This window comes from Adiantum capillus-veneris, chromosome 6 (assembly GCF_014529385.1).
Source record: "Adiantum capillus-veneris isolate H3 chromosome 6, ASM1452938v2, whole genome shotgun sequence".
NCBI classification, from domain to species: Eukaryota; Viridiplantae; Streptophyta; class Polypodiopsida; order Polypodiales; family Pteridaceae; genus Adiantum; species Adiantum capillus-veneris.
In genome coordinates, this window is record NC_140936.1 from 67729762 (window position 1) to 67754391 (window position 24630).

Genomic DNA, 24630 nt, shown 5'->3' on the forward strand with positions numbered 1-24630 from the left:
ACACAGATCCACAACCTTCTGTCTTATGGTTTCAATATCTTCGCTGTTGGTTGGAGAGTGGAGACCGTTGTCCACACATCAAGAGTCATGTGGAAGAAAAGAATAAAGCAAAACAATGCTACGTGGCAAGCTGCCCGTGAAATCGCAAATAATGCAGTCAAAGACACGCGTAGGGAATGCAAACCCGAGAAGAGAGGCGCTTGCGGGGGCGATAATCAGGTGTTCAGACGCAGATTAGCCCCGGCCCGCCCCCCGCTACACACGCGCGCGCGCACACACACACACACACACTCTCTCTCTCTCTCTCTCTCTCTAATAAAAGCTTGCCGATTCCACGATTACAGATTCTTGAATCTCTGTTCTGCTTCGATTCAGGTCAGTGCTCTCTCTCTCTCTCTCTCTCTCTCTCTCTCTCTCTCTCTCTCTCTCGATTGCGCAATGGACGAGTTGCTCTCCAATGATGCTACCAAGGAATCAAATGGCGCACGCATATTCAAATAGTGGAGCACTGAGAGAGAGAGAGAGAGAGAGAGAGAGAGAGAGAGCATCTGGCACATTGAAGGTCTGCCCATAACCCTGAACCTCAAAGTGCATCCACATGAAGCTCTTCGTTTTTCAAGAGACATGCATTCAGAGTCTTAGGCCACTCTTTGAATATGAAGCTGCTTTTGGCAGAAATCAGGTTCTATATGGAATTAGCTGTTCCTTGTCTGCATGATGTTGGGCATGGCTCATGTGCTCAATCATGAAAATATATCTGCACATTTGAGGGAAATGCCTGCTCAATTGGTAGAACGCTGTTGCTTTGAGTATTGCGTATTGCATCTTCCATTGTTCAAGCATGTTTTACTCTGGTTTTTGTGTGGGTGTTGTATAGAGAGCTCCTCCAATGCTGCCTGCCCTTTTTTGTGCTACCTTGTTACCTTGTTGTATTAGCCGGGTTTTATTGCTTCAGGCAGGACCCTTTCTTTGCGTTCTGCTTGCATATTATTCTCTGTCAGAAGCCATCCTCTATGCATGGCAGAGTAGATAAACCTATGATATGTTTATTTACGTTTTTGATCCTTATCCATATTGCGGCATTATAGAGGTGAGTATGACTGCGAAAAACCTCTGATTTCGAAACACTGTAATATATTGTGTGTGGGAAAGAGGTGCTGTCAGCATTCAGATTTGGATAGTCTTTGTTGTTGTAAATATCAAGATTTTGAAGGATTCTTTGCATGTCTGCTTACAAGCTCTCTCTGGCCAGACTTTTTCTTCAAGGTCTTCAGTACAATGTTCCATACGGGAGTATCGACGAAGTTGAACACTGGTTCAGTGCTTCCAAGTTTAGAAACAAGAAGTCAGAGGGGTTCTTGTGGTCGACAAGGGTCAGGATCTGTACAATTCTGCCCCTGTAGAGTTAATGGATCCCAACAGGTTATGACATGTTATTATAGCGAGTGTGTCGATAGCAACTTTGAAAAGAAATTCTTCAGTCAAGGAGCAGCTGCACTCAGACAAAAGTGTTGCTCTCGGAGGTGTGACTGGAAGCAGAGGGCTACACCTCAAGCTGTACTCATGGCTCCAGTGGAGGTACTCCTGCTTACCTTGCATTGTTCATTACTATGTTCATAAAGTCCATTCTCCAGTCCTGCTATCTGCTCCAGTTGCATCTGAAATTAACAAACACTCCAGTTGCTTAAGCTCTTATTAAAAAAGAAGCTTGCTATCCTTGGGATGCTTTAGTCTTGCTGGTTTTATGGTCTAATTATTGAAGCCTTTTTTTGTTTGATCTATATGCCTGCATACATAAAGGTAGGCGCACGCACACATGTTGGGTGATTGCCCTACCTACACCTACTTCACTATATATGTCCCTGAGGGTTGGGAAAGGCTGTCAGAAATGGCTTTACACTGCGAAGTTTGTTGATTCTCTCCGTGTGTGTGTGTGTGTGTAGATAAGGGGCTGTATTCTGTGCACATAAGAGACCTCGGGAGATGCTCAATGGCCTATCATCCAGAGGAAGTACAAAAGGGGACCGAAAACGTATAGGCTATGTAAACATCAAGGTGGTCCGTACGATGAATGTAGAATGAACCTGGGTGGGGGTGCATAATGCCATGTGATGTGAACACCCCCCCCCCCCCCCCCCCCCCCCCCCCCTCTCTCTCTCTCTCTCTCTCATAGGTTATTTTGGCCTCTTGAAGACGTTAATATATCATTTCTCTGTGTGTGTGTGTGTGTGTGTGTGTGTGTGTGTGTGTGTGTGGTTATAGTTGTCCATGGTCTCTATAGCAAGCATTTTTAAGTTGCCCCATTCTGCCAAGATCCGGACTTCAAAGAGAGAAGTCATATAACTGCGTGCAAATATTGTCTTGAAAGCTTGCCAGGTCCTTGGAGCATGCGGTTGTGTCGCGATGGAACTCCACCAATGCATGGCATTATCTTTAAGAAATTCCACTGCTCGAGAAATCTTGGATTCTTTTGTGTAGTTCCCCAAAGCATAGATGTTGTCGAATTGCTGTAGGAACTGCAATGCTTTCTTCCGATCTTTCATTCCGGAAAAGGTGAAAAATTTGACTGTCGTGCCATCATCCTTGAAATCTTTCGGTTGGTTAAGCGTGTATCCTGGGTATGGAAGGGTATCCATATGGGCTTTAACCATTGTAGCCTGGTGGTGTGGTGGTGGTGGTAGGGGCAACGGCGGTGGCAAAGGCGGTTGCACTGGATCAAGGTTAGATGGTTGCGCCATATTCCTGAAGATTCCCCCGATCGGAACAGACGGGTGGGAAGGTTGTTGATTGGAAGCTCTGGTACTTTCTGGTGTCGGAGGAGGAGGTACTACCTGGGGCATCAAAGGGGGTAACATGTAATTTAGAAACTGTTGAAAACTTTGCAGCATTGGGAGATTTTGCTGAGGAAGTCAGGGGTGTCTAAAAGCAACAATTTGCAAGAATTGTGACGAAACGGTTGCGGTTTTGGACAAAGTTTCGACTTTTCCCTAACCAAAGCGCTTGAACACAGTGGACTAAGTCTACTTGAACCAAGCAAAAGCTCTGAAGCCCAGAAATTATGTCTACACTAGATTCAAATGCAGCTTACACAAGCTTGGAGATCCCGACGATATAGGAATATCCTCCCACAATGGATCTTCTAAACTTGCAATTGATAAAGACCCATCTTGTTGAGAGAGTTTGGATGATTGGTCATGAGAGTGAAGGACTATATAGATACATTGACGACAATGAGGTCAATCTTTATAGGTGCTCAGATCCATACCTAGAAGAGATAACGGATTACAAGCTCTTATATGTCTACACATACGAAGTCGACTGTCAATGGAGATCTATAGTTGTCGACAAGTATGGACGAGAATACAGAGTTGTAGAAAGCACAAATCCACAGGCTGTACTAGAAAGAGGTGGATATTTGGTCAATGAAGGACCACAAATGCCTCCACCAAACACGAGAATTCCTATAGGAATTCCAAGAAGAGAGCCACCAAGATTCCCTTCAAGAGCGATAACGAGAGAAGGATTGGGAGAGTCTCTGGTTAGACTTGCAGACAATCCACGAGTTAGACCATCCCTAGTCCAGAAATGGGTAAACAGAAAATACTCCGGAGATGAAGATCCGAGAGATCACGTAGCGGCTTTAGAAGAGTGATTAGAGCAGAGGAAGTTTCAGATTTTGCGACACAGTTTGCGGGATTTGGATTGACTCTAGAAGATGATGCAGCTACATAGTTCGACTCGGTGGAAATATGGGATTTTGAGACCCTAGATGAGCTGTTTGAGGAGTTTATTGAAGAATTCTCGCCAAAAGGCATTGCTCACAACACGGTCTCGCAAATCCATAGATTCAAACAGAAAGAGAATGAATCAGTACGCAAAGCATCATTACGACTCAAGAGATATGTTAAGCTCTGTCCGAGAGCGGAATTACCTACGCAAGCACGACTGATGCTGATCTTTATCTAGGGAATGAGACATTCGGGCCTTCAAAAGGATCTGCATATGGTAAGGAGGATGACGCTAAACGAGTTGATCAAAGAAGCTCTTTATCTAGTGGATAACTGTGAGGCATACAAAGAAAAGGACTTAAAGAGTCAAGGAGATGACACATCCTCTCAGCACAGTGTTTCACAGATAAGTGAGTCCATTGCCAAGCCAACGGCACCTATTGATCAAGAAAAGCTTATCGACAAGTTGGTCGAGATGTTGATTCCTCTTGTAAAGTTTGATTCGGGAGAGCCGAAGTGGTGTGAAATTGAGAGAAAATGGACGAACCATACGGGGGAAGAGTGCTATTATAGCATGGATAATGCTAGGGAGAGGTATGTACAACCTGTTCCAGAAGAACCTACTCCACCTAGATACATTACGGAGAATGCGCCAGGACCTGTAGGCGTTTTAAGGCCACAGCTTGTCTTAGGACAACAACCTCCGCTGCCAGGTGCTAGAATGCCGGTAGACATGAGATACATGCCAATGATGAAAGCATCAAATAAACCAACGCCAGTACCAGCTACAATGTGGTATAGCAACCAAAGTGAGTACTACCCTTCGGAGCAACAAAATGTGAGAGAAAAACAGGGAGTGGTGAGGCCGGTACAACCTCCACCTCCTGGGTTTCAGTTGAAAGAAAGAAGGTATGAAATGGACGAAAGGACATTGCGATTCATTGCAAATAGCGGCTTAACTAGGTCAAAGCTTGCTTATAGCCAAGAGGAAATGCTAAAAGAATCTCCTCAACCAGAGACAGATTGTCACAAAAGTCGTGACAACCACTTGGTCAAACAATGTCCTCATACGGAGATCATTGAAGTAAATGCCTATTGTCTTGAGTGTGGCATCACTCACTTGATCCCCGATTGCCCGAAAAAACCAAACCAAATCAAGAAAATCACGACAAATGTATCAGGGATTGTTCAGCTCCCTAGTAGCTCAGAAAATGAAAATGTCGTACCAGTTCAAGTGGTTACGAGAGCACAAGCTCAAAAGAAAGCTGATGAGAATCCAGAGACAAAGAACACGGAAAGTGACACGAGTCCAAAGACAGATGATGGACCAAAGACAGACGCACCTAGTCAGAAAACCAAGAACAAACGAAATAGTTGGAAAGCTAGAAAGACTAGGATGAAAGCACACAGGGAACGAGAGCAAAAATCCCTAGCCGAGAAGCTTACCGAAGCTGAGAAGAAGATAAAACAACATGAGGAAAAGGAGGCACCTTCTCTTACAAAGATGGTTAAAACTCTAGAAGAACCATCCACGGATGAGAAACGAAGTGCTAGTTCAGGAGGATCTGTGTTGGTAGATAAGGTTAATGAGACATTAGATGCCCTCTTGAAAGCCTATGATGCGAGGCTCAAAAACAACCAAACCCAAGAACAAAGGTGGATGACATATCCCTATACGGAACTAGAAAAGCAAAGGTTTGAAATGTGCCATAAAATGATTCAAACAGCCCAAGCTTTACTAGAACCACCAGGTGCAAAACCTGAGGATGTGATCCGTGTCCTGCCTACACAAGTAATCCCACCAAACCAGGAACTAAAAGAGCCAGATTCTAGTCATGAGCACAGACCAAACCTCAAAGACCCAGCATTAGAACCAAGGATAGTACTGAATACCACGGATAACTCTTCCGAGGGATTTCTCTAAGCTATACCTGAGGATTGTAAAGAGATAGATGGTCTTGACGAATTGTGGAAACAAGTCAGAGAGGCCAATGAAGCCGATGACCTAAGAAGACGAGTAGACAAGACTGGTGATGAACGAGGAGTGTTTCTACCACCAATAGAGGAATTTGAGACTGGATCTCAAATGAATCTAGACGTGCGATCGTGTTGGGGCGACAAAGGATCTGTACAATCTATGGATAGTTAACCCTATTCGCTAAGAACACTACCGTCCTACATGGGAGAGTACGAGACCAAGTCAGATGTGGTTGCAGTCCCATCACAGAGACTGTCTCCCAACAAGGCCATCGATTCAAAGGGGCTAGTAGATATTCTATCTACCCCAGTCACCTGTACAATAATGTTAGTCGAGTTGCTCAGAATAAGACCAAACATGTGGGCTAATGTGGATAAATGTCTAGAGAAATTTGGTGTAAAAACCCCAATGACTCAAATCGAGGAAGGCATCAAAGAGCTTGAAATGCCTCAACTAAATACTAGGCCAGTTCCATTAAACAAGGTAGGCGAGTATTACGAGGGAGAAGATGGAAACACCACCCTTCCTGTGGAATTCAATGGTGTAAAAACCATGGCAATCCTTGACAGTGGAGCTGGTGTGGCCATTGCAACCAAAGAGGTTTGGAAAAAATGGGGACAACCTGCCTTGATATTCACACGAATGACCCTGCAGCTTGCAGACGGACACAAGGAAAAGCCCCTAGGATTGCTAGAAAAAGTACTTGTTACTTCTTGTGGCATTGAATACGAACACACTTTTGCCGTTGTCGACTTTGGCAAGAAGAACAACTATGAAATCATTCTGGGAAGACCATTCATGCGACAATTGAAAATGGTCCAAGATTGGGGTTATGACCATATATACCTGAGACGTATGGAAACCATAACAAAGGTAAACTTGAGGGACCATAGCTACAGGGATGTGACGAGAACACCGGTTGAGGAGTTTGATTCTGCCACAGTTGCAGGATCAGAACTGCCAGCTTGGTTAGGTAAGCCTAAAGAACTGTGGATGTGTGGAGCTTCACAATGTGGTAGCTTGAAACGTGAGGAATGTATCCTAGAACGGGTTATAGAGGATATGGACTATATCCCAGAACCATTTCCTGAAGAAGAGTTAGAGCCTTTTGGATGGAAACACATCTTGGCTACTCTGGACGTGTGCGCCGTGGAGGATGCTCCCACAACAAAGTTTTGTGATGAAAATGGCTATGATGTCGTTCCTTATTTTGCAGTGAGTGTAATCCAAGAAAATGAAGAGAACCAGACATCAACAAGCTCTCGAAATAAGGATCAAACAAAGAAATGTGGAGAATCAAAAGATGAAGAAGACGACGAGTTCTATGACTCTGTAGAACACTTCGAGCTTCAAGAAGATCAACGGCCCAGGAATCAATGTCATCGCTACACGAATAAAGTGCATCAAAAGTGGATTCCAAAGTCCTCGGTGAAGACACAGCCACCACAAGCATCCTCATACATGGATCCTAATAAGGATGCAAAGACTCAACTAGGAGGAATACGACCAAAGCAACGAGCTAACAATGCTCTAATCAATGGGCTAGAAAAGTCCTCCAAGAAACTACCACCCACGAGCAAACAGACAGTAACTTTCCACTACCAGCCAAAAAATCAAGGGAAAGTACAAGAAGTCAACCTTGCTGAGGATAGTAGCGATAGTGATGAATCTTACGACATCCCCTATCATCAACTTAGACCATCACTATCACCAACCCCTTCAGCAACAACCATGACAGGTCAAAAGAACAGGACAACAAGTCAAAAGCCAAAAAGCTCTACAAATCTGGATACCAAAAAGCCAGATTGGCCACAAATAGATATGGATCAAAAAGACAAAGATCTCTAATGACAAATCACAAGATCCAACACCAAAACAAAAGCAAGGAAAGCGTGCACGAATGGGTAAGAATATCACAAAGTCGCAAGCTTTCACAACTCAGGTTTGGGTTCCAAAGAAGTTGATTCAAGCACAAAAAAGTCAGGAATTCATTTGGATTCCAAAACAACCACAGTATCAACTTTCAAAGCCTAAATCCCGTCACCAACCAAGCGTACAAGGGCTGAAGCAAAGACCACTGTTGACTCACACAACAAAAAGGTGGATCCCAAAGAAGTCTCTTCAAACACAAACAAAGCATGGGCAAGTATGGGTTCCCAAACGAGAGCCAGCAACAAAACAGCCAATAATCGCAAAGAAATGGGTCCCAAAGAAGAACAACAAAACTGCTGTCAATGCATCGCCGCTTGAATTCTTACAATTCTTTCTACGATTGCAGTACAGTTAGAAGACAACAAGTGCTTCAATCAAGCAAGGATACAGGAGCTTCAAAGACCATTACATTGCTTAGAATAGGAAGCCTCGCCAACAAATGCCAATAAGCAAATTGCTTATACCTACATCTTGCACAACATAAATCTTTTCCATGCTGTCACAAAGTGATGACGTGGCGGACAACAGAAACCCTAATTTCTACCAGAAACCCTAAAATTCCTGCAAACCCTAATTTTTGCCAAAAACCCTAAATTCCGGAAATCGCGGAGGCGGATTATTAATTTTTTTTTTTTTTTTGAAAATGATGAGCGACGCGAATTTTGCTTTTGCTTTTTTTTTTTATATAAAAAAAAAGAGAAAAGACTCTCTAAGAGAGAGAGAGAACTGATGCTTTTGATTTTGAAAGCTTTTGGGGCTCTGCTTTTGGGCATCCCTTGTAACCTTTAAATTAGTGGTGAGGGCCTCACTTCTCAGAGCATCTGGACGCAGAGTCTGAGAGTGAAACCCTAACCGCTCTCTTGTACTTTGATGATTGATTAATATAAAAAGAAATACCGAAAGGGGCGCCAGTCTTTGGGGCCAATATCTCTAGGCACGGAACTCCGCCGGGCCAGTGCAAATCTATTGTGATCTGTGAATTGTTTTGAAGTGGTTATTTGGTGCTGTCGCGGTTGATTCTTGACTTGGAGTGTCCAAGTCTGTTACAGTGGTATCAGAGCACGGCCGATTTCTCTTCTACGGGAAATCCAATCCCCGAATTTTTTTTTCCGCGGCACCTATGGCTTCAGGCAATGATCAGTCGACTCCCTCTGCATCTGGAGATGCGGGCTGGGATCACAACGAAGATTCAGACAGAGAGTATGGCCCGCCTCGGCCTACTCAGGCGGAGCAAAGAGAGATAGAGCGTCGCCAGTTGATCAACGATGCAACAAAGATGATGCTCAATTTTGCCAAGGACCCGAAGATGGCAAAATATATGAACCAGATCTCTTTGGAAGAGGTACAGATGGAGTGGCAGAGAACCACAACACCACTCCCGAAACCCGCTCTCAAGAAACCTTGTGCCTCCAAGAAATATACGGAGAAGGAACTGGAGAACGTGGTTGATGCACGGATTGCTCAGCTTTTCGACGTGCAAAAGAAAGGCAAAAAGCACGGCAAAAAGCAGAACAAAGGTACTGACTTCCCGGGATATTTGGGTCGTCAGTCGACATTCGACAAGGCAAAGAAATTGAAGAAGCGCGTCAAGTTTAAAGACCTACCCAGTTCTTCTTCTTCTTCTTCTTCTGATAGTTCTTCTAGCAGCTCAGATTCGAGCGAAGAAGATAGAAAAGGTAAAAAGCGAAGCAAGAAGCAACGCTTTGGAAAGGGCAAGAGAAAGGCAAAGAAGGCTAAATCTCGCCCAGAGACTGACACTTCTACAGAGGACTCGTCTACGGACAGTTCAGACTCTGACAACAGAAACTTTTATGCGAACAAGAGGAATTTTTACAAAGCCAACCAGTATGACTTTCTCGAAGATAAAAGCAAGAAAGTCCGAGAGTTTAAGGAAGGTGGCCACTCGATCAAGTTTGATACTTTTCAGGATACTCAGATGCTTCGAAGGCTTTGTCTTTTATACAGCAGTTTGACATCGCTTTCGCGGGAGGACGCTATTCAGAGCACTCCAAGATTCGGAGAGCTACCTCTTACCTTAAGGGGAATGCTCGTACTTGGTGGTCCACGCTTCTTTTAAACAAGACTGCGCCAGTTAAATGGCTGAAATTTAAGAAGCTTTTTATTTCTTCTTGGTTGACGCAAGAATATGAACGAGATGTACGAGCTGCTTGGAACCATCTTCGGATGACCAAGAAAGATACAATCAATTGTTATTGTGAAAGATTCTGGAGCTCTTTTCTACCCGACTCTTCATTCAAGAAGATCTCGTTCAGAGAACAGATTGAGCGGTTTACCTTGGGTCTATCTACAGAGATCCGAGATCACTACTTGGAACAGAAGTCAACTTCTATTCAGGAGTTGATGAGTCATGCAAAGCGGGGCTTTGCCATTCACTCTGGCAATCTGACCTACCCCACAGATGAGGCCATGACACAACTAGCCGAACAGACTTCTGGGAATGAAAGTAGAAAGAAAAAAGGAGCAACCCAGAGAAAAAGGATGCACGACCCAAGCTTACTCCTGAGGAGAGAGCTCGCTTCATTAGAGAGGGGAAGTGCTTTGGATGCGGGGAACAGGGACATATCTCCGCGAAGTGCCCTAATAAGGCACAGAAAGAACAGAATGATAAAGACGACGACAGGTCTGAGAGTTTGAGAGCAGCTGAGGAATGTGGCAGAAAAGGCAGATAGAAAAGCTGAACTGGTACCACATGGCGTGGGACTTGCACCGAATCAAATGAATGAAAGTACAAACTTTGCCGCTTTTGGGGCAAAGTGAAGGATCAGGAAGCTCTTTTGAAGGAGCCAAGGCCAACTTCTTTTCACTTGGAATTGGCGGCTCGATTTGGAACTACGCCCGATAGATTGACGCCACAGGCGGAGGTAGTTCGACTGGCACCCGGATGGGATGTTGCCATTACACCGAGCATTGGCAAACTTCGTTTGCAATGACAAGGTTGTTCAGGGTACGCGAGTGACGTTCTACTCGGGATCCCTTGGTACCACAAGAACTACGCCGTGGTTGACTACCGGGCCGAGAAAGCGACTTTGATAAATGAAGGGCTTAGAGATTGTACTTGATGAACTTCAGTTTTCTTACTCATTCTTTTGGGTATGTTTTGACCTGAAGAAAAGAACGCCAAGATTTTTTGATCCACGCTCTACAGAATGAAAAGATTATGAACTCAGTGAAAGACCTCTTGGAAAAGGGTCTTGTCCAGCCTAGTACTTCACCGTATTGCTCTCCAGTGTTGTTGGTTTTGAAGAAAGACGGATCTTGGAGAATGTGCATCGATTATAGCACTCTCAACAAAATCACCATCAAGAACAGATTTCCGATTCCTAGGATCGATGATATACTCGACAGGTTACAGGGATCTTCATGCTTTAGCAGGATTGACTTGAAGAGTGGATATCATCAGATCAGAATAGCACCGGGAGACGTCTACAAGACAGCTTTTCGGACGACTTTTGGGTTATTTGAGTTTTTGATGATGCCTTTTGGCTTAACCAATGCTCCTGCGACATTTAACCGGATGATGGACAGGATTTTTCGAGAGTACAGGCTATTTGTTGGCACTTTCTTTGACGACATCATTGTTTTCTCCAAGAATGAGGCAGAACACAGAGATCATTTGCTTCAAGTCTTTCAGGCATTACGAGATCACACGTTAGTGATTAATGCAAAGAAAAGTGAATTTTTCCTACTAGAGATACACTTTTTGGGACACATTGTGTCAGCAGCAGGAGTGCGAATGGACCCGGCCAAGATAGAGACTATCCGTGATTGGCCCGATTTGAGGAACGTCCATGAAGTTAGAAGCTTATTGGGACTGTGTTTGTACTACAGGCGGTTCATACGAAAGTTTGCAGAGGTTGCTTCCCCTTTGCATACCTTGACACAGAAAGGAGTACCTTTTTCGTGGGGACCCACAGAGGTGACTGCCTTTCAGACATTGAAAGAGAAATTCACTACAGGACCAGATTTGACTTTGCCGGACTTGCAGAAGTCATTTGAAGTATTTTGTGATGCTTGTGGTCGTAGTCTGGGTGCGGTCTTGATGCAAGAAGGCCATGTCATAGCTTACGAGAGCCGTTTGTTCTCTAGGCCGGAGATGACAGCACAGATCTATGGGAAAGAGCTTTTGGCGGTTATCCATGCTCTTACTCAGTGGCGGCATTACCTACTCGGAGCGGATTTTACTGTCTTTACAGACCATCAGAGTTTGCGCTACTTCTTGTCACAGAAGCAGCTTTCGGAAAAGTAGATGCGGTGGGTGAACATCTTGTCACAGTTCCACTTCCAGATTGTCCATGTGCAGGGACAGAAGAATGTGGTGGCAGATGCTTTGTCTCGGAAACCGTTGGTTCTGGCTATTTCCGCGATACATCATAGGAGCTTCGAGGATATGGTCGATCAGTATGCCACAGATACAGGTTTTGCAGATATTTTCACACGGATACGGGATGGGGAGACAGTAGCTGGATACTCCCTTCGGGAAGGCTACTTGATGAAAAAGACTATGTTGTGAGTTACACAGCCGTTGAGGGAAAAGGTTATGACTGATTGCCACTGTCCACCTTTTACGGGTCACCGCGGCATTGCTACCACCATGAAAGGGGTAGAGAGAGATTTCTTTTGGCGGAGACTGAAGAAGGATGTGGAAGAGTTTGTGCGCAGTTGCTTGGTATGCCAGAAGGTCAAGTTTGACAGGCATAAGGCACAGGGATTGTTACAGCCTTTACCCATACCCACCCGCCCCTGGGAAAATATTGAAATGGATTTCATTTTTTTTGATCTCCCGAGAATACAGAATGATCACGATGATTTTCCGATTACATGGCACGCCTGAGACGATTGTCTCCGACAGAGACCCCAGATTTATGAGTTTGTTTTGGAAGGCAATTTGGGAGAACATTGGCACGCGGTTGCAGTTCTCGTCATCGTTCCACTTGCAGACTGACGCGCAATTTGAGATTGCCAATTCAGTGATTTTAGATTTATTGAAGTCTTGTATCTCGCATCAGAAGACTCAATGGGAAAAGAACTTACCTTTGGTGGAATTGGCCTACAATATCACGATACACTCTTCGACGGGGAAGACGCCATGTGAGATTGTTGAAACTGCTGCGAAGGTTCCATCCTTCCTGAGCACGAAAGATTAGAAATTTGAAGCGGATGAATATTCGCGAGATTTGGATACGGCTTTTGCCAAGGTTCGCGAGACTTTACAGAAGTCTCAAGAACGACAGAAAAAGGCAGCGGATCGTCATCGTCGCGACTGGAAACTAAAGGAGGATGATTGGGTGCTCTTACTTTTGAGAAGGCACGCTAAGAAAGAAAAAGGGAAAGGAGAGGCTTTTTCCAAAGCTTAGTATGTGATACTACGGACCTTTCCAGATTACTGACAAGATAAATGATGTCTCCTTCCGATTGGAACTGCCAGATACTTGGAGGATTCATAATGCATTGCATGTGAGTCTCTTGAACCCTGTTAAGGGTGATGTGTCTGATGATGGGGAGCCTGATGAGCAACCCGAAGTGGAAGAAAACGAGGAGATCCTTGTTCCTGAACAGATTTTGGCACATAAGGATACGAAGAATAAGGGTAAAGTCCGAAGGCGGTTCTTGGTTAAGTTCAAGAATTATCCTGCACTTGATGCGAAGTGGATGGAGGAGGAGGACCTAGCAGATACTCCTCAGATTGTGAAACTTTACCTCGATGTTTTGGTTTAGCATAGTCTACTCCAAACGGAACCCAGAAACTCAGCTTGGCCGAAGATCTGGTGCAGTGGGATGCACAAGAGGGGAGTCACTCCACTCCTTTGTCAACAGATGCCTCGATTTTGATACTAAAGTCACTGATGTCTCTTTGAGCTTCAAGGATACTGAGAGCTGACAGTATTCTGCTGGATGACTTTATGAAATGGAATTCCTGATTATGATACTGATTTGTTCTTGACTTCTTGTGAGTGCAGGAACTGATAGACGAAATGACTGCAGCATTTTGGTCTACTTGATCTCGAATAGACATGGTTGCAATAGGGGTTAGTCAATCGGACATCGATGAGGTCCCGATTGGACCTAGATGTGATTGCTAGCTACATTGCCGATAAATCATGGTCTAAGATCCGAATGAATGTTGAATGTCATGTGATGTCCTGTGATGTCTGGTGATGTCCTGTGATGTCGTGTGATGTGACTGTCGATTTTGTACATGTGCTAGATGTGTGTTCCTAGTACGTAGGTACTAACAGTCAGTGTCTGCTAAGACGGTTTATGGCTTTTGTCGGTTTTGCAGGCGTAATCGCGGTCGATTACAATGCTTTCAAGAGGGGGGTATGTCACAAAGTGATGACGTGGCGGACAGCAGAAACCCTAAAATTCCTGCAAACCCTAATTTTTGCCAGAAACCCTAAATTCCGGAAATCGCGGAGGCTGATTATTAAAAAAAAAAATTTAATTTTTTTTTTGAAAAGGATGAGCGATTCGAATTTTGCTTTTGCTTTTTTTTTATATAAAAAAAAAGAGAAAAGACTCTCTAAGAGAGAGAGAGAACTGATGCTTTTGATTTTGAAAGCTTTTGGGGCTTTGCTTTTGGGCATCCCTTGTAACCTTTAAATTAGTGGTGAGGGCCTCACTTCTCAGAGCATCTGGACGCAGAGTCTGAGAGTGAAACCCTAACCGCTCTCTTGTACTTTGATGATTGATTAATATAAAAAGAAATACCGAAAGGGGCGCCAGTCTTTGGGGCCAATATCTCTAGGCACGGAACTCCGTCGGGCCAGTGCAAATCTATTGTGATCTGTGAATTGTTTTGAAGTGGTTATTTGGTGCTGTCGCGGTTGATTCTTGACTTAGAGTGTTCAAGTCTGTTACACATGCATTGACTGTGTATGCATAATAGGGCTACATTACAAGGCCTGCATAGGCACAACCTTTTGCCCAAGCACAACACATACCCTTTGCGATACCCTGTCGTAAAGGATTGACTCCAAATAGGAAGGGGGGAGGCATTCTGAATGCGGACTTAACATTATGACTATTAGAGGGCAATGTTTTGTGAGATGCATTGAATTTTTGCGTTTTATTGTGATAGTTTTTTGACAAAATTTAGAGTATATGCCCTCATAGTAGTGTTACAGAGGAGTATGGGGACAAAATCCATATATGAGCCCCTAGGGACATGTGTATAGTGTACATAGCATTTAGATTTCTATTTGAATGATTTTTCTTTTGTTGAGTTGTTTTAAGATTTTCCTTGTTTATTATTAAGAAAAAATTTAAAAAATCCATAAACCACATGAAGAAAAGACTGACGAGAGGCCTGAGCACTACAAAGAGAAGAAGGTACAGGAAAACGATGAAACTTCACGAAGTATGTCTCAGCAGCCACTACAACAGCCGAAGAACTTGTCACAAAGCAGTGTCAACATGCAACCGACAAGTCATACAAGTCAGAGTCGAGTAGCTACGCCACAAAATGAGTAAGGTGTTAGTCCCAAAGCTTCAAGTAATATTCTCTGTGGTCTAAGCGTCTTAGTTATTCTAGGTACTGCTCAAGTTGGAAGAGTTGAGCATATTTACATTGTGTCGCTCATGCTAGTATAGGTGAGCAAAAGAGTCGAAGTCTAAGTAATTAAGTCTGGTGAAGTGAAGGAGAAGGTCCAAAAGACACTCACATACTGAGCACACTCAGATACGAGTGGAGAAACTTCTACATCGAAAACCCTTCTTGGAAAGGTGGAAGCTATTGAGACATCTTTTGATGTCACATGTGCTACATTTATTCCTCGAACGCCCATCATCTCCTTCTTTCACATTGCATGCTTTTGTTGACAAATTTCTCATATGCATATAGAGTGTCCCATAATTGGCACTTGCATCAGGGACTCTTTCCGTGTTTCACCCAAGCACTCACCTTTCATGAACATGTACTTCACGTTCAACTACTCGACTCCAATAAGAGCGTATACCAAAGGCATTTTTTTTCCCACCGGATTTTTTCCCTTTGGTCATCCAGGTTTTAGACCCTAATCTAAAGACACGTATCACCATCCTCTTGTACATATTCCTTCTACATCAACAATAAGGAAATGCTACTCAAATCAATTGACAAATGAATTGGAGCACCAATTTCAGATCATAGCATACTTCTTCTCAATGGCGAGTCGAAGAATGGCCTACACTGACAAAGCTGCAGACAACACTAACAACATGATTGCACAAGAACAAAGAAGTCCCCAATGAAGAAGAGCAGACTTAAAAGTAATCAGAGGATCTCAAAAGATGAATGGTTATGATGATAGATGTCCGCTCTAATGGATCATAGTTCTTGTTGTGGTTCGACAAAGATACAAGCAGTGCAACAGATGAAGCCAAAACAACAGCAAAGTGTTGACCGCTGGGTCAACATCACAACATAAATCATACAAAGTTGTCATTGCCTCACAAGATCAGAAAGCCAATCACTCAATTCTACAGATTGTAGAAGTTGTTTCCGAGAATCACAAATACTCCGAATTGACAGATTTGCTGGAGCAAGTGATGGATGGAACTTTCTCTATCCATGATGATAAGAGTCAAGTTAAATGACATTGGGTTCTTTTGAATTCAGATCTGGCAGTAGACCTATAATGACAGAAACAGATGTTGCAGCTCGGAGCGTGGATGTGAAAGACATAAAGTTCGTCATCAATTATGATTTTCCTGAATCATGTCAAGACTATGTACATCGGATTGGACAAACAAGACAAGCTACTGCAAAGGATATAGTATTTACTTTCTTTACAACAACAAAACGAACAAAGACCACATCGCCATCGACAATCAGGTCATGTCGGGGACGACATGCACGCGGAAGGGGGGAATGTTGACCACTGGGTCAACAACACAACATAACTCAAGTTTCGTACCAAAGTCTTATCTTTTGCGAGTTATGAAATGCTGCGGATTATGGCTATAAACGTCATTTGTAATGAGTAGTTATTCTAGTTTCAGAAGCTGGGGTGCAATGGCACTTCCAGATTGTAAATACAAATCCATTTGACCCTTTCAACCTCATTTTTGGTTAAACCTAAGGTAGCCTTAGTATATAAGGTACCTAGGTCATTTTGTAAAAAAAGACCCTTCATAATCAAACTTTAGCGCTGCCGTCTACTGTGTGTGAGAGAGAAAGAGAGTGAGCGTGAGCTTCATCCTCTCGCTACGCCTGGCTCGCTCAACGCATTGGAGATCCGACTGCACCATTGCGGTAGGCTCGAGGAGAGCTACGCGACAACGCCAAGCATTCCACGCGAGACGAAGCGCACACGCCGACGCATCTACGAGCTATTTGTGGGCGTAAGTGTATCAAACGATGTCTGTTTTCTGCGTGCTAGTAGTCTATAGAATCGTGGCGACATAAGCTACGCATAGGTACTCATAAATTTCAGTTTCGGGCACTTTCGGAATTCAGCTCTGTCATCCTACGCGTTTTCGGCAGACGGGTTTAGAGTGAGGGTTTTGAGTGTAGAAGCTTAGGGACAGGTGTATCCTAGTGAGGGGATGGTGTTCCTTAAGTTCCGTACGAATCTGGCATGATTAGGTGAGTTACCTTTTGTATCTGTGTATGTGGCTAGGTGGTGTAGTTGAGAGCAGCGAGGTTCTTGATTGCGGTTTAGTTGGCCTTCCTGAGTGTTGTATGTGTAGGATGGTCTCAGCCTGACAAGCTTAAGAGATTTCCTCTGTGTGCCTATCGTGTCATCTGTGTCCTCGATTGACATTATGTTGATCTAGGTAGTGTTTGCATGCACTTCATGGGTGTGTGAGTAGCTTCCCGTCCAACAGGAGGCCACCTTGCACATTGCCGTCTCTGGAGCAGCATGAGGCTGCCTCCTCTGGGAATTGTTGCCTCGGCGCATTGTGGCCTTCTGCACAACTCGCCCTATGAACAAGAGAGACCCACCCCATGCTGCAAGGTATCTGCTGCTTGCTAGGGAAAAAAGTTGCGCCATATATTATGGCTACCAATTTAGCCCATTGAGTACCATGCACCGGACAGTGGATGTTCAGCCATGCACCAGACAGTGGATAGCCGCCCGTGACTGAACAGTGGATGTTTAGCCATGCACCAGAGAGTGGATAGCCCATCGTGAATACTGCTACCACGTCAGCATGCTCTTCCACAAATCGTGGCATCCGTATTGTCAGCCATGTCAACAGTTCTTAGGTTTTAATCTTTCGGCTGAGCTGTCCATAGTTGGTCTTTAATGTTCTAACCGCCTAGGATTCATGCATATCACCAACTTATGACACCACGCCCACCCATGGACTAGATCTTACACCCTAAGTTTGATAGAGGATCGAGCTAGTTAGCTTGATGTACTTCATGATTGTACTTCCTCGAGAATAAAGATGTGCACCCATACCCCCTAGCGATATACCTCCCCCCCCCCCCCCCCCCTTTTCCCAATACCATGTAGCTTGCATCCTAGCCTCCCATGGATCACCCCCTTCCCTTACCGTCACAAACTGGTGACGTGGCACACTTGTAAGTTGTCCCAACTTATGGCCAGAGAATCGAGGCCCCTCGGGGACATTAAAATAAAGCGTAGGATATGCTGATGTGGCTGCCATACGATTCTCCGTAATTTCCGCCGATTGTACGGACGGCCGCACAATGCGTTTGCAGTTGATGTGGCTTGATAGTACATGGAATTCCGCGAAACACGCTGGCTGTTTTTATTTTATTTGGAGATGATTGCTTTTGAGTTTGAAGCTTTTGGGGGCTTTGCTTTTAGCAACCCTATGTAATCTTTATAAGTGGCATTAGGGGCTCACTTCTCAGAGCATCTGGACGCAGAGTCTGAGAGTGAGCACCCACGGGCTCAGATGTACTTTGCACACAGATTAATATAAAAAGAAACACCGAATGTCACAAGATGGGCACCACGTGCCAATAGAAAAGAACAGACTGAACAGACTTTCAGTACTTCAATAACAATTGGAGAGAGAGAGAGAGAGAGAGAGAGAGAGTGGTGGAATTTGACTCCAGAGAGTATTGGCCCCGAACCTTGGCGCCCCTTTCGGTATTTCTTTATATTGCATCAACACAATACAAGCCGGTACTCCAGTCTCTGAACCTTCTTCGAGAAGCATGCCGGAGAATGAGCCCTAACCTCATATTTAAAGGCCCTTGGCCTGAAAAGCAGTTAAAGTGAAAAGCCTTCAAAACTCAAAAGCTTCTGGTCCAAAAGCAATGCCAAAAAGTTGCCCGCGTATTTTGCAGAATTCTGTACAACTGCCACGTCAGCAGTCAGCGCAAAACGCGGAGCGTCTGTACAGTTGCCACGTCATCAGTTTTTGCGTGAGAGTGTGTTGGGTCCTGCTTTATTTTACTTTTTTATGTCACTGGGGCCCCATCAGACGGGGTCCTCATAAGTTGGTAGGACTTCTTCTTTTGTTACTTGTTCTTCTTAGGGTTTAGGCCCCTCGGCTAGGATCTGCAAGTTGGCTCCATTCTTCAGGGCTTTGACACGTCAACAGTTTGTGACATCCCCCCTTCTTGAAAGAAAGTAATTGTCCGCGATTATAGCATATCTGCAAAACAACTCAAGTTAGTTCAAAAATTTCCGAGGGTCATTCCGAGAGACAATCAGTTTGCTCTTTTTTTAAAAGGAGTTAGCTTCTCCTTTCGGCTCTTTTGATCAAGGAGTTGGCTGCTTCTTTCGGCTCTTTTGGTCAAGGAGTTTACTTCTCCTTTCGTCCAGATCGGAACTGTTGATATGCTGGCATAGTAAAATTAGCCATGACACCCAGACCGCATTGATCTTCCACGGGTGTCTTGATGCACTAAAATTGCATACCCAGGCAATCTCATCCAGTTAGGAATATTCACTAGTTGGCACAAATCACAATGCAACACAAATGCTTACATATGCATGTTACAAGACACAACAAACAGCGCGGCTAAGCACTCTTCCGAGACAAACGGTATGAAGCTACTCAACGACTACCTCGTGACTCCCCACGCAAATAACCTAAAAAGGTCCGAGCCATGAGCTCTGAAGACTGTACAACCAAACGCTCCCCAGACCGCAGTCTGCGTTGTTCGGACATTTCTAACATACAACGGAACGCTCCCTAAACATCGGCCTGGTCGTTCCGAGGTTCAAACAATACCAAAACAGTATTTCTCACTTCTCCACCTGGGAGTTAAATCACCAATCACTGAAACCAGTATTTAAAAGCAGAGTCAACCAATTTAAATCGGCACCAAGACAGGTTTAAAACAGATAGCATCCATTTTAAACAAATTATCAAACAATACTGTCCGAACAATTTTCTAAAGTATCTAACTAGAAAACAACTAGAGAGGTCATTCAGGGCTTTGTTCGGACAACTAAATTTTGAGGACAACTGGCTTGCCCTTTTGCATCACGGTGATGGTTCGGTTCCGGACCTGGAGAGTTGCATCATTCTTGTCGTGCCAGGGCATGCCCAAGAGAACGTCGCAATTGCCCAACTTCATAATGTGGAAATCGGCTTTTTCATGATTATCTTGTATAGTCACTAGAAGTGCACCAATGAGCGGTACCACTTTCTGAGTTTGCCCCGTGGCTAGCTCAACTTCAATTTCTCCACGCTTTGCATCATAATCAAAGTGCATTTGCTTCAAGAATTGTGGATGGATGAAGTTCTCCATAGCTCCAAGGCCAAAGAAAATAAGGAGGGCTTTCAAGCCATTGACTTTTCCATAAGCCTTGCATAATTCATTAAAACTCTCACGGTGTATACTATAAATATCGGGTACTAGCATACATGTACCTAGTACTTCAGAGGCTTTACAGGTTGAGGGATCCATTGTTGCAGACAGTTGTGGACCCTAAGTGGCAGTTGCTGCACCATGCGCAGACTGAGCCTACCTAGTACATACAGAGGAAAGTGCTTGATGAGAGCTTTTGGGTAGAGGGGCACTCTTTGGCAGTGGCTGTCCAGCCTCTCTACGTTCTCTTGCGTGTGACAGATATGGAGGGGTCGACTCTTGGCCTTGTGTATCATCTATTCATGCAGATGAGGCAGCACATAGCAGCATGTACCTCAGTGACATCAGAGCGGTAAGTCAATGCATTTGAAAATTGGTACTGTATTTTGGTTTGGCCTTCTTGCTTGATCTGGAAAGTTGGATGTTGTATTTGTTTTGAGTCTTGACTGTGAAGTCTTGTGAATTGCAAGCGGGATGACATCCTTGCTATTGTGGAGAGTAGATGGACGTATATGAGTCGTCCTATTCATGGGATGGCTGCTATACTTCATCCTTTCTACAAGACTCCAGAGCTTTTTACAGAGAGCGGTTTGCTCAACTTGTGATCAAAGTACCTAGACAGGATGTTCAGTGAGGATGAGCAACTGGACCTTGACAACGAGATGAGCAGCTACATGAACAATCTGGGACCGTCTTTCTTGAGGAGTGTGTCTTTGAGGCAGAAAGCTACCAAGCTTTCCCTCACTTGGTGTCAAAACTATGGAAGAGCCGGGCTTCCAAATTTGTGCAATCTTGCACTACGTATTCTCTCACAGGTATTCTAATTTCTTGCATAAACCAAGCAATGCGTACTACGTTAGGTGTTTTCGTGGTTTTAATTTATTCCTTTATCTTTTGTATATGACATATGTCTATAGGATTGCTGAGCTGGTGCTTGTGAGTGCAATTGGAGCGCCTACACATGAAGATTCGAAACCGCTTGAGCACTATGCAATTGGAGAAGTTGGTCTACTGTCCGTCGAACATGAAGCTCGTTCGTAGTTTTCATGCTTTGGGGTCACCCAAGCAAGTAAGTCTTTATAATAGATCATTGCTACTTGAGTCTTGGTTATAAGAGACTTGATGTTAAAGTTAATACTTGGCTACTTATACTTTTGAGCAGGTATATCCGATTCAAGTGAAGATGGTTCCTGACCCTACTGCACAGGAGATAGAATGTTGGATCAGAGACGAGCAGGAGGAGATTCTTCGAGAGCTTGAGAGCGTGGATCGGCGGGTCACTAGATCACGAGTACGAGCCCTTGCCATCCCTCTTCGCCAAGAGGTTGGAGATCCAGAGAAAGCACAATGGGAGAGCATTTGCAGAGGCAAGCGCGCAAGCTGTCTGTGCGTAGTAGTCGTGGTCGAGCGAATGAGGCAGTGCATCTCATTCTAACTACGGAGGAGGATGAATCATGACCCAATTGAGCTACTGAAGGCAGGTGCTTTAGGAGATCCCACCATTGTTGAGCCAGAGTTTGATGAGGAGGGCAATGTCTTTACAAAAGGAGACATGGCCTCCTCATCTTCAAAGTCCGATAGGGATGTTTGAGTATCTTGATTGCCATGTAGTATGTACTTTGCGGTTGCTAGCATCATAGCATGCTTCCTAGTTTACTTTTTTATTGAGTCAGGACTAGTGCTTTGTTCCACCTTTGTTTATTATGGATCATTAGATTTACTTTTTGTTTTATGGATTCTATCATTTTGGTATTATCATGAGAATCGAGATTATGGTTTACCGTTTATGTAGTATGTCATACCAGTACTTTAAACTTTTATGAATTGCATTGCCTTTCGAGTCTCGTTTCTTGTCACAAGGCGGGCACCATGTGCCAATAGAAAAGAACAGACTGCAAAGACTTTTAACACTTCAATAACAACTGAACTGAAAGAGAGAGACGACACGCGACACGGAGTGGCGGAATGCCACCCCAGAGAGTATTGGCCCCAAACCTTGGCGCCCCTTTCAGTATTTCTTTATATTGCATCAACACAGTACAAGCCGCTACTCGAGACTCTGCACCTTCTCTAGGAAGCATGCCAGAGAATGAGCCCTAGCCTCATATTTAAAGGTCCTTGGCCTGAAAAGCAGTCACAGTAAAAAGCCTTTAAAACTCAAAAGCTTATGGGTAAAAAGCCAAAAAGCTGCAGCGCAATTTATGGAAATCCGTACAGCCTGCCACGTCATCAGCCAGTGCAAAACGTGGAAATCCGTATAGTCTGCCACGTCATCATGTCAGCGCAATTTTCGGAAATTTGTCTGCTGCCCTTAGGGTTAGGGTTTCCAGAATTAGGGGTTGCAAGTTTTAGGGTTAGGGTTTCTAGAATTAGGGTTTCTAGAATTAGGGTTTCAACAGTTAGGGTTTCTGTTCATTATATGATGCATGTACAACCGACCTTGCAAATTCCATCTTACAGAGCACAAAGGCCATTTCGTACAGCAATTTTGTTATTTTGAAGCATCTAAAGTTTGTTTAGTCTGTTCTTTTCTGTTGGCACGTGGTGCCCATTTCCTTGCATGGCTGCTTTAGAGTAAGCTAAATGTTGTTTGATTTGTTGTTTGTCAATGTACATAACTTCTTTGTGATTAATAAAATTACACCATACGGAAAGAAAGAGCGATACAAATCATGTTCAAGAGATGAATATAACTTTAAAATGAAACTTGTCCAAAGTTTAGATGATCCATGAGACCAAAAGTTACAATAAAACTTAAGGTGCAAACTTCTATGCATATATAATGTGTAGGGTGAAAAGTTTCAGTTTATTGGTAACACCTCATTTATGAGGGAGTCAGATGGAGACGAGGGGGGGGGGGGGGGGGGGGGGGATAAAGCAAGATCTGGCTGACACTCAGATCATGGAGGAAGAACAAAGAAGGCTGTTGTTGATGATTGGTCTCATGCAAGAGAGGGCGGTTTCTTTTGTGTTTCTCATATGCTTCTCATGAAGCTTTTGCATGATGTTATTTGTCAAGAAATTGGAGTCAAAATACAGCTTATACTCATAACAGTTTACTGTGAAAGAAGTGGCATCAGGTAGGATTTAATCATTGAGTCTTTTTGATGCACCATTCATCAGTATATAATGATGTGCAATAGATATTGATGGGGTGAAGTTTTTGATATCAGTCTAAGCAAGGTGTGGTGTAATGGATGTGGAGATCTGGTTTTCAGTTGTTTAAAATGGTTTTGAATATTTTTGTCACATCATATAGCGTAGAGGACTTTGATTTGCTTGTGTGAAGCAGTCATTTATGTCTTTTGGAATTTGATTGAGCAGAATTTTCAAGAACACAATCTGGATGGAGGATTGCAGCTGCAGGTTTGTAGAATACTTAGTTTTCTATTCTTTCCAATGTTTGTTGTAATGTGTTTTGTCCTCATACGATGTTTGAGTTTGTTTTGCAGGTCAAGGTTATGGCTGCAGGCTTAGACTCTCCAGCTGTGGTGGAGTTTCAGCTGAGCAATTGCTATTTGAACTCACCTATACTACACTGGGGTCTAACCCAACCTGGGAAGAGGTAGTAAAGAATGGACACACTTTTCGTTATAACACATTTTGCAGGGATGATTTTGTTGTTGAGCATTTTGAAATTGTAGAAATTGGAGAGTCCCTTCTAAGTGGCCAGAGGGAACCCGCGACTTCAATAAGCAAGCCCTGCAAACACCTTTTCGCAAGGTAAGGTTGTACCTCTACGTTTCCTTCAATTTATCACGTCTCCTTATACTGACTCTATGCAGCCGCCTTCTGCAGTCCGATGACATTGCATTTCTCAAAATTGAGGTGTTTGACTCCAAGTATGATGCAATCGAATTCATACTAAAGGATGATTCCAACAATCAATGGTGTGTTTGCAGCATCCTATTCAATTTTTTCCTTCACTGCTTGAGACTTGGCATTTTGTTTTGTTAACGTAAAAGAAAATATTTGCGTCACTCCAAACACTCAAACATAGGCAAATTGCCAGTTACAAAAAGCGGCTGTAGAAAAATCTAGTTCCAACTGAAGGTGAAAGACCCAACATTATACATGATACACAAGCAAAGGGGAAAAACGTAAGGATCAGAACAAGGAGAAGTAATGCATGCAGACAGGCCTAAAGGCAACCAAAGAGAGAAAGTCTGAAATAGCAGTGCATAAGTCTGCCTGTGACAATCTTTTTTGTTTTGCAAGAGAAGAGATCCTTCCAATAGTTAATGAGA

General features: G+C 43.8%; 2 protein-coding genes across 2 annotated transcripts in view; both read left to right on the forward strand.

The window, feature by feature from the left end:
- The first annotated feature begins 233 nt into the window (after positions 1 to 233).
- Positions 234 to 24630, forward strand: part of SEX1 (Pyruvate phosphate dikinase, PEP/pyruvate binding domain-containing protein) — a 78834-nt gene continuing 54437 nt past the window's right edge. The window contains exons 1-6 of the mRNA XM_086514379.1: positions 234 to 375; positions 1253 to 1578; positions 23708 to 23749; positions 23836 to 23948; positions 24028 to 24106; positions 24182 to 24273. Coding sequence (XP_086370505.1) covers positions 1279 to 1578; positions 23708 to 23749; positions 23836 to 23948; positions 24028 to 24106; positions 24182 to 24273 — 626 coding nt within the window. The 5' untranslated portion in view covers positions 234 to 375; positions 1253 to 1278. The remainder of the gene's footprint in view (positions 376 to 1252; positions 1579 to 23707; positions 23750 to 23835; positions 23949 to 24027; positions 24107 to 24181; positions 24274 to 24630) is intronic.
- On the forward strand, positions 18643 to 23190 carry LOC147455646 (uncharacterized). Its single transcript, XM_086515298.1, has 3 exons — positions 18643 to 21198; positions 21301 to 21452; positions 21546 to 23190. Exons 2-3 carry the CDS (start codon positions 21345 to 21347, stop codon positions 21816 to 21818), a joined length of 381 nt encoding a protein of 126 aa, XP_086371424.1. The 5' UTR covers positions 18643 to 21198; positions 21301 to 21344; the 3' UTR covers positions 21819 to 23190.

Bases quoted from the DNA above. Each gene is read 5' to 3' on its own strand.
- LOC147455646 (XM_086515298.1), top strand. From the start codon at position 21,345: ATGAAGATTCGAAACCGCTTGAGCACTATGCAATTGGAGAAGTTGGTC. The intron at 21,453-21,545 runs GTAAGTCTTTAT...ACTTTTGAGCAG, and splicing joins CTTTGGGGTCACCCAAGCAA to GTATATCCGATTCAAGTGAA.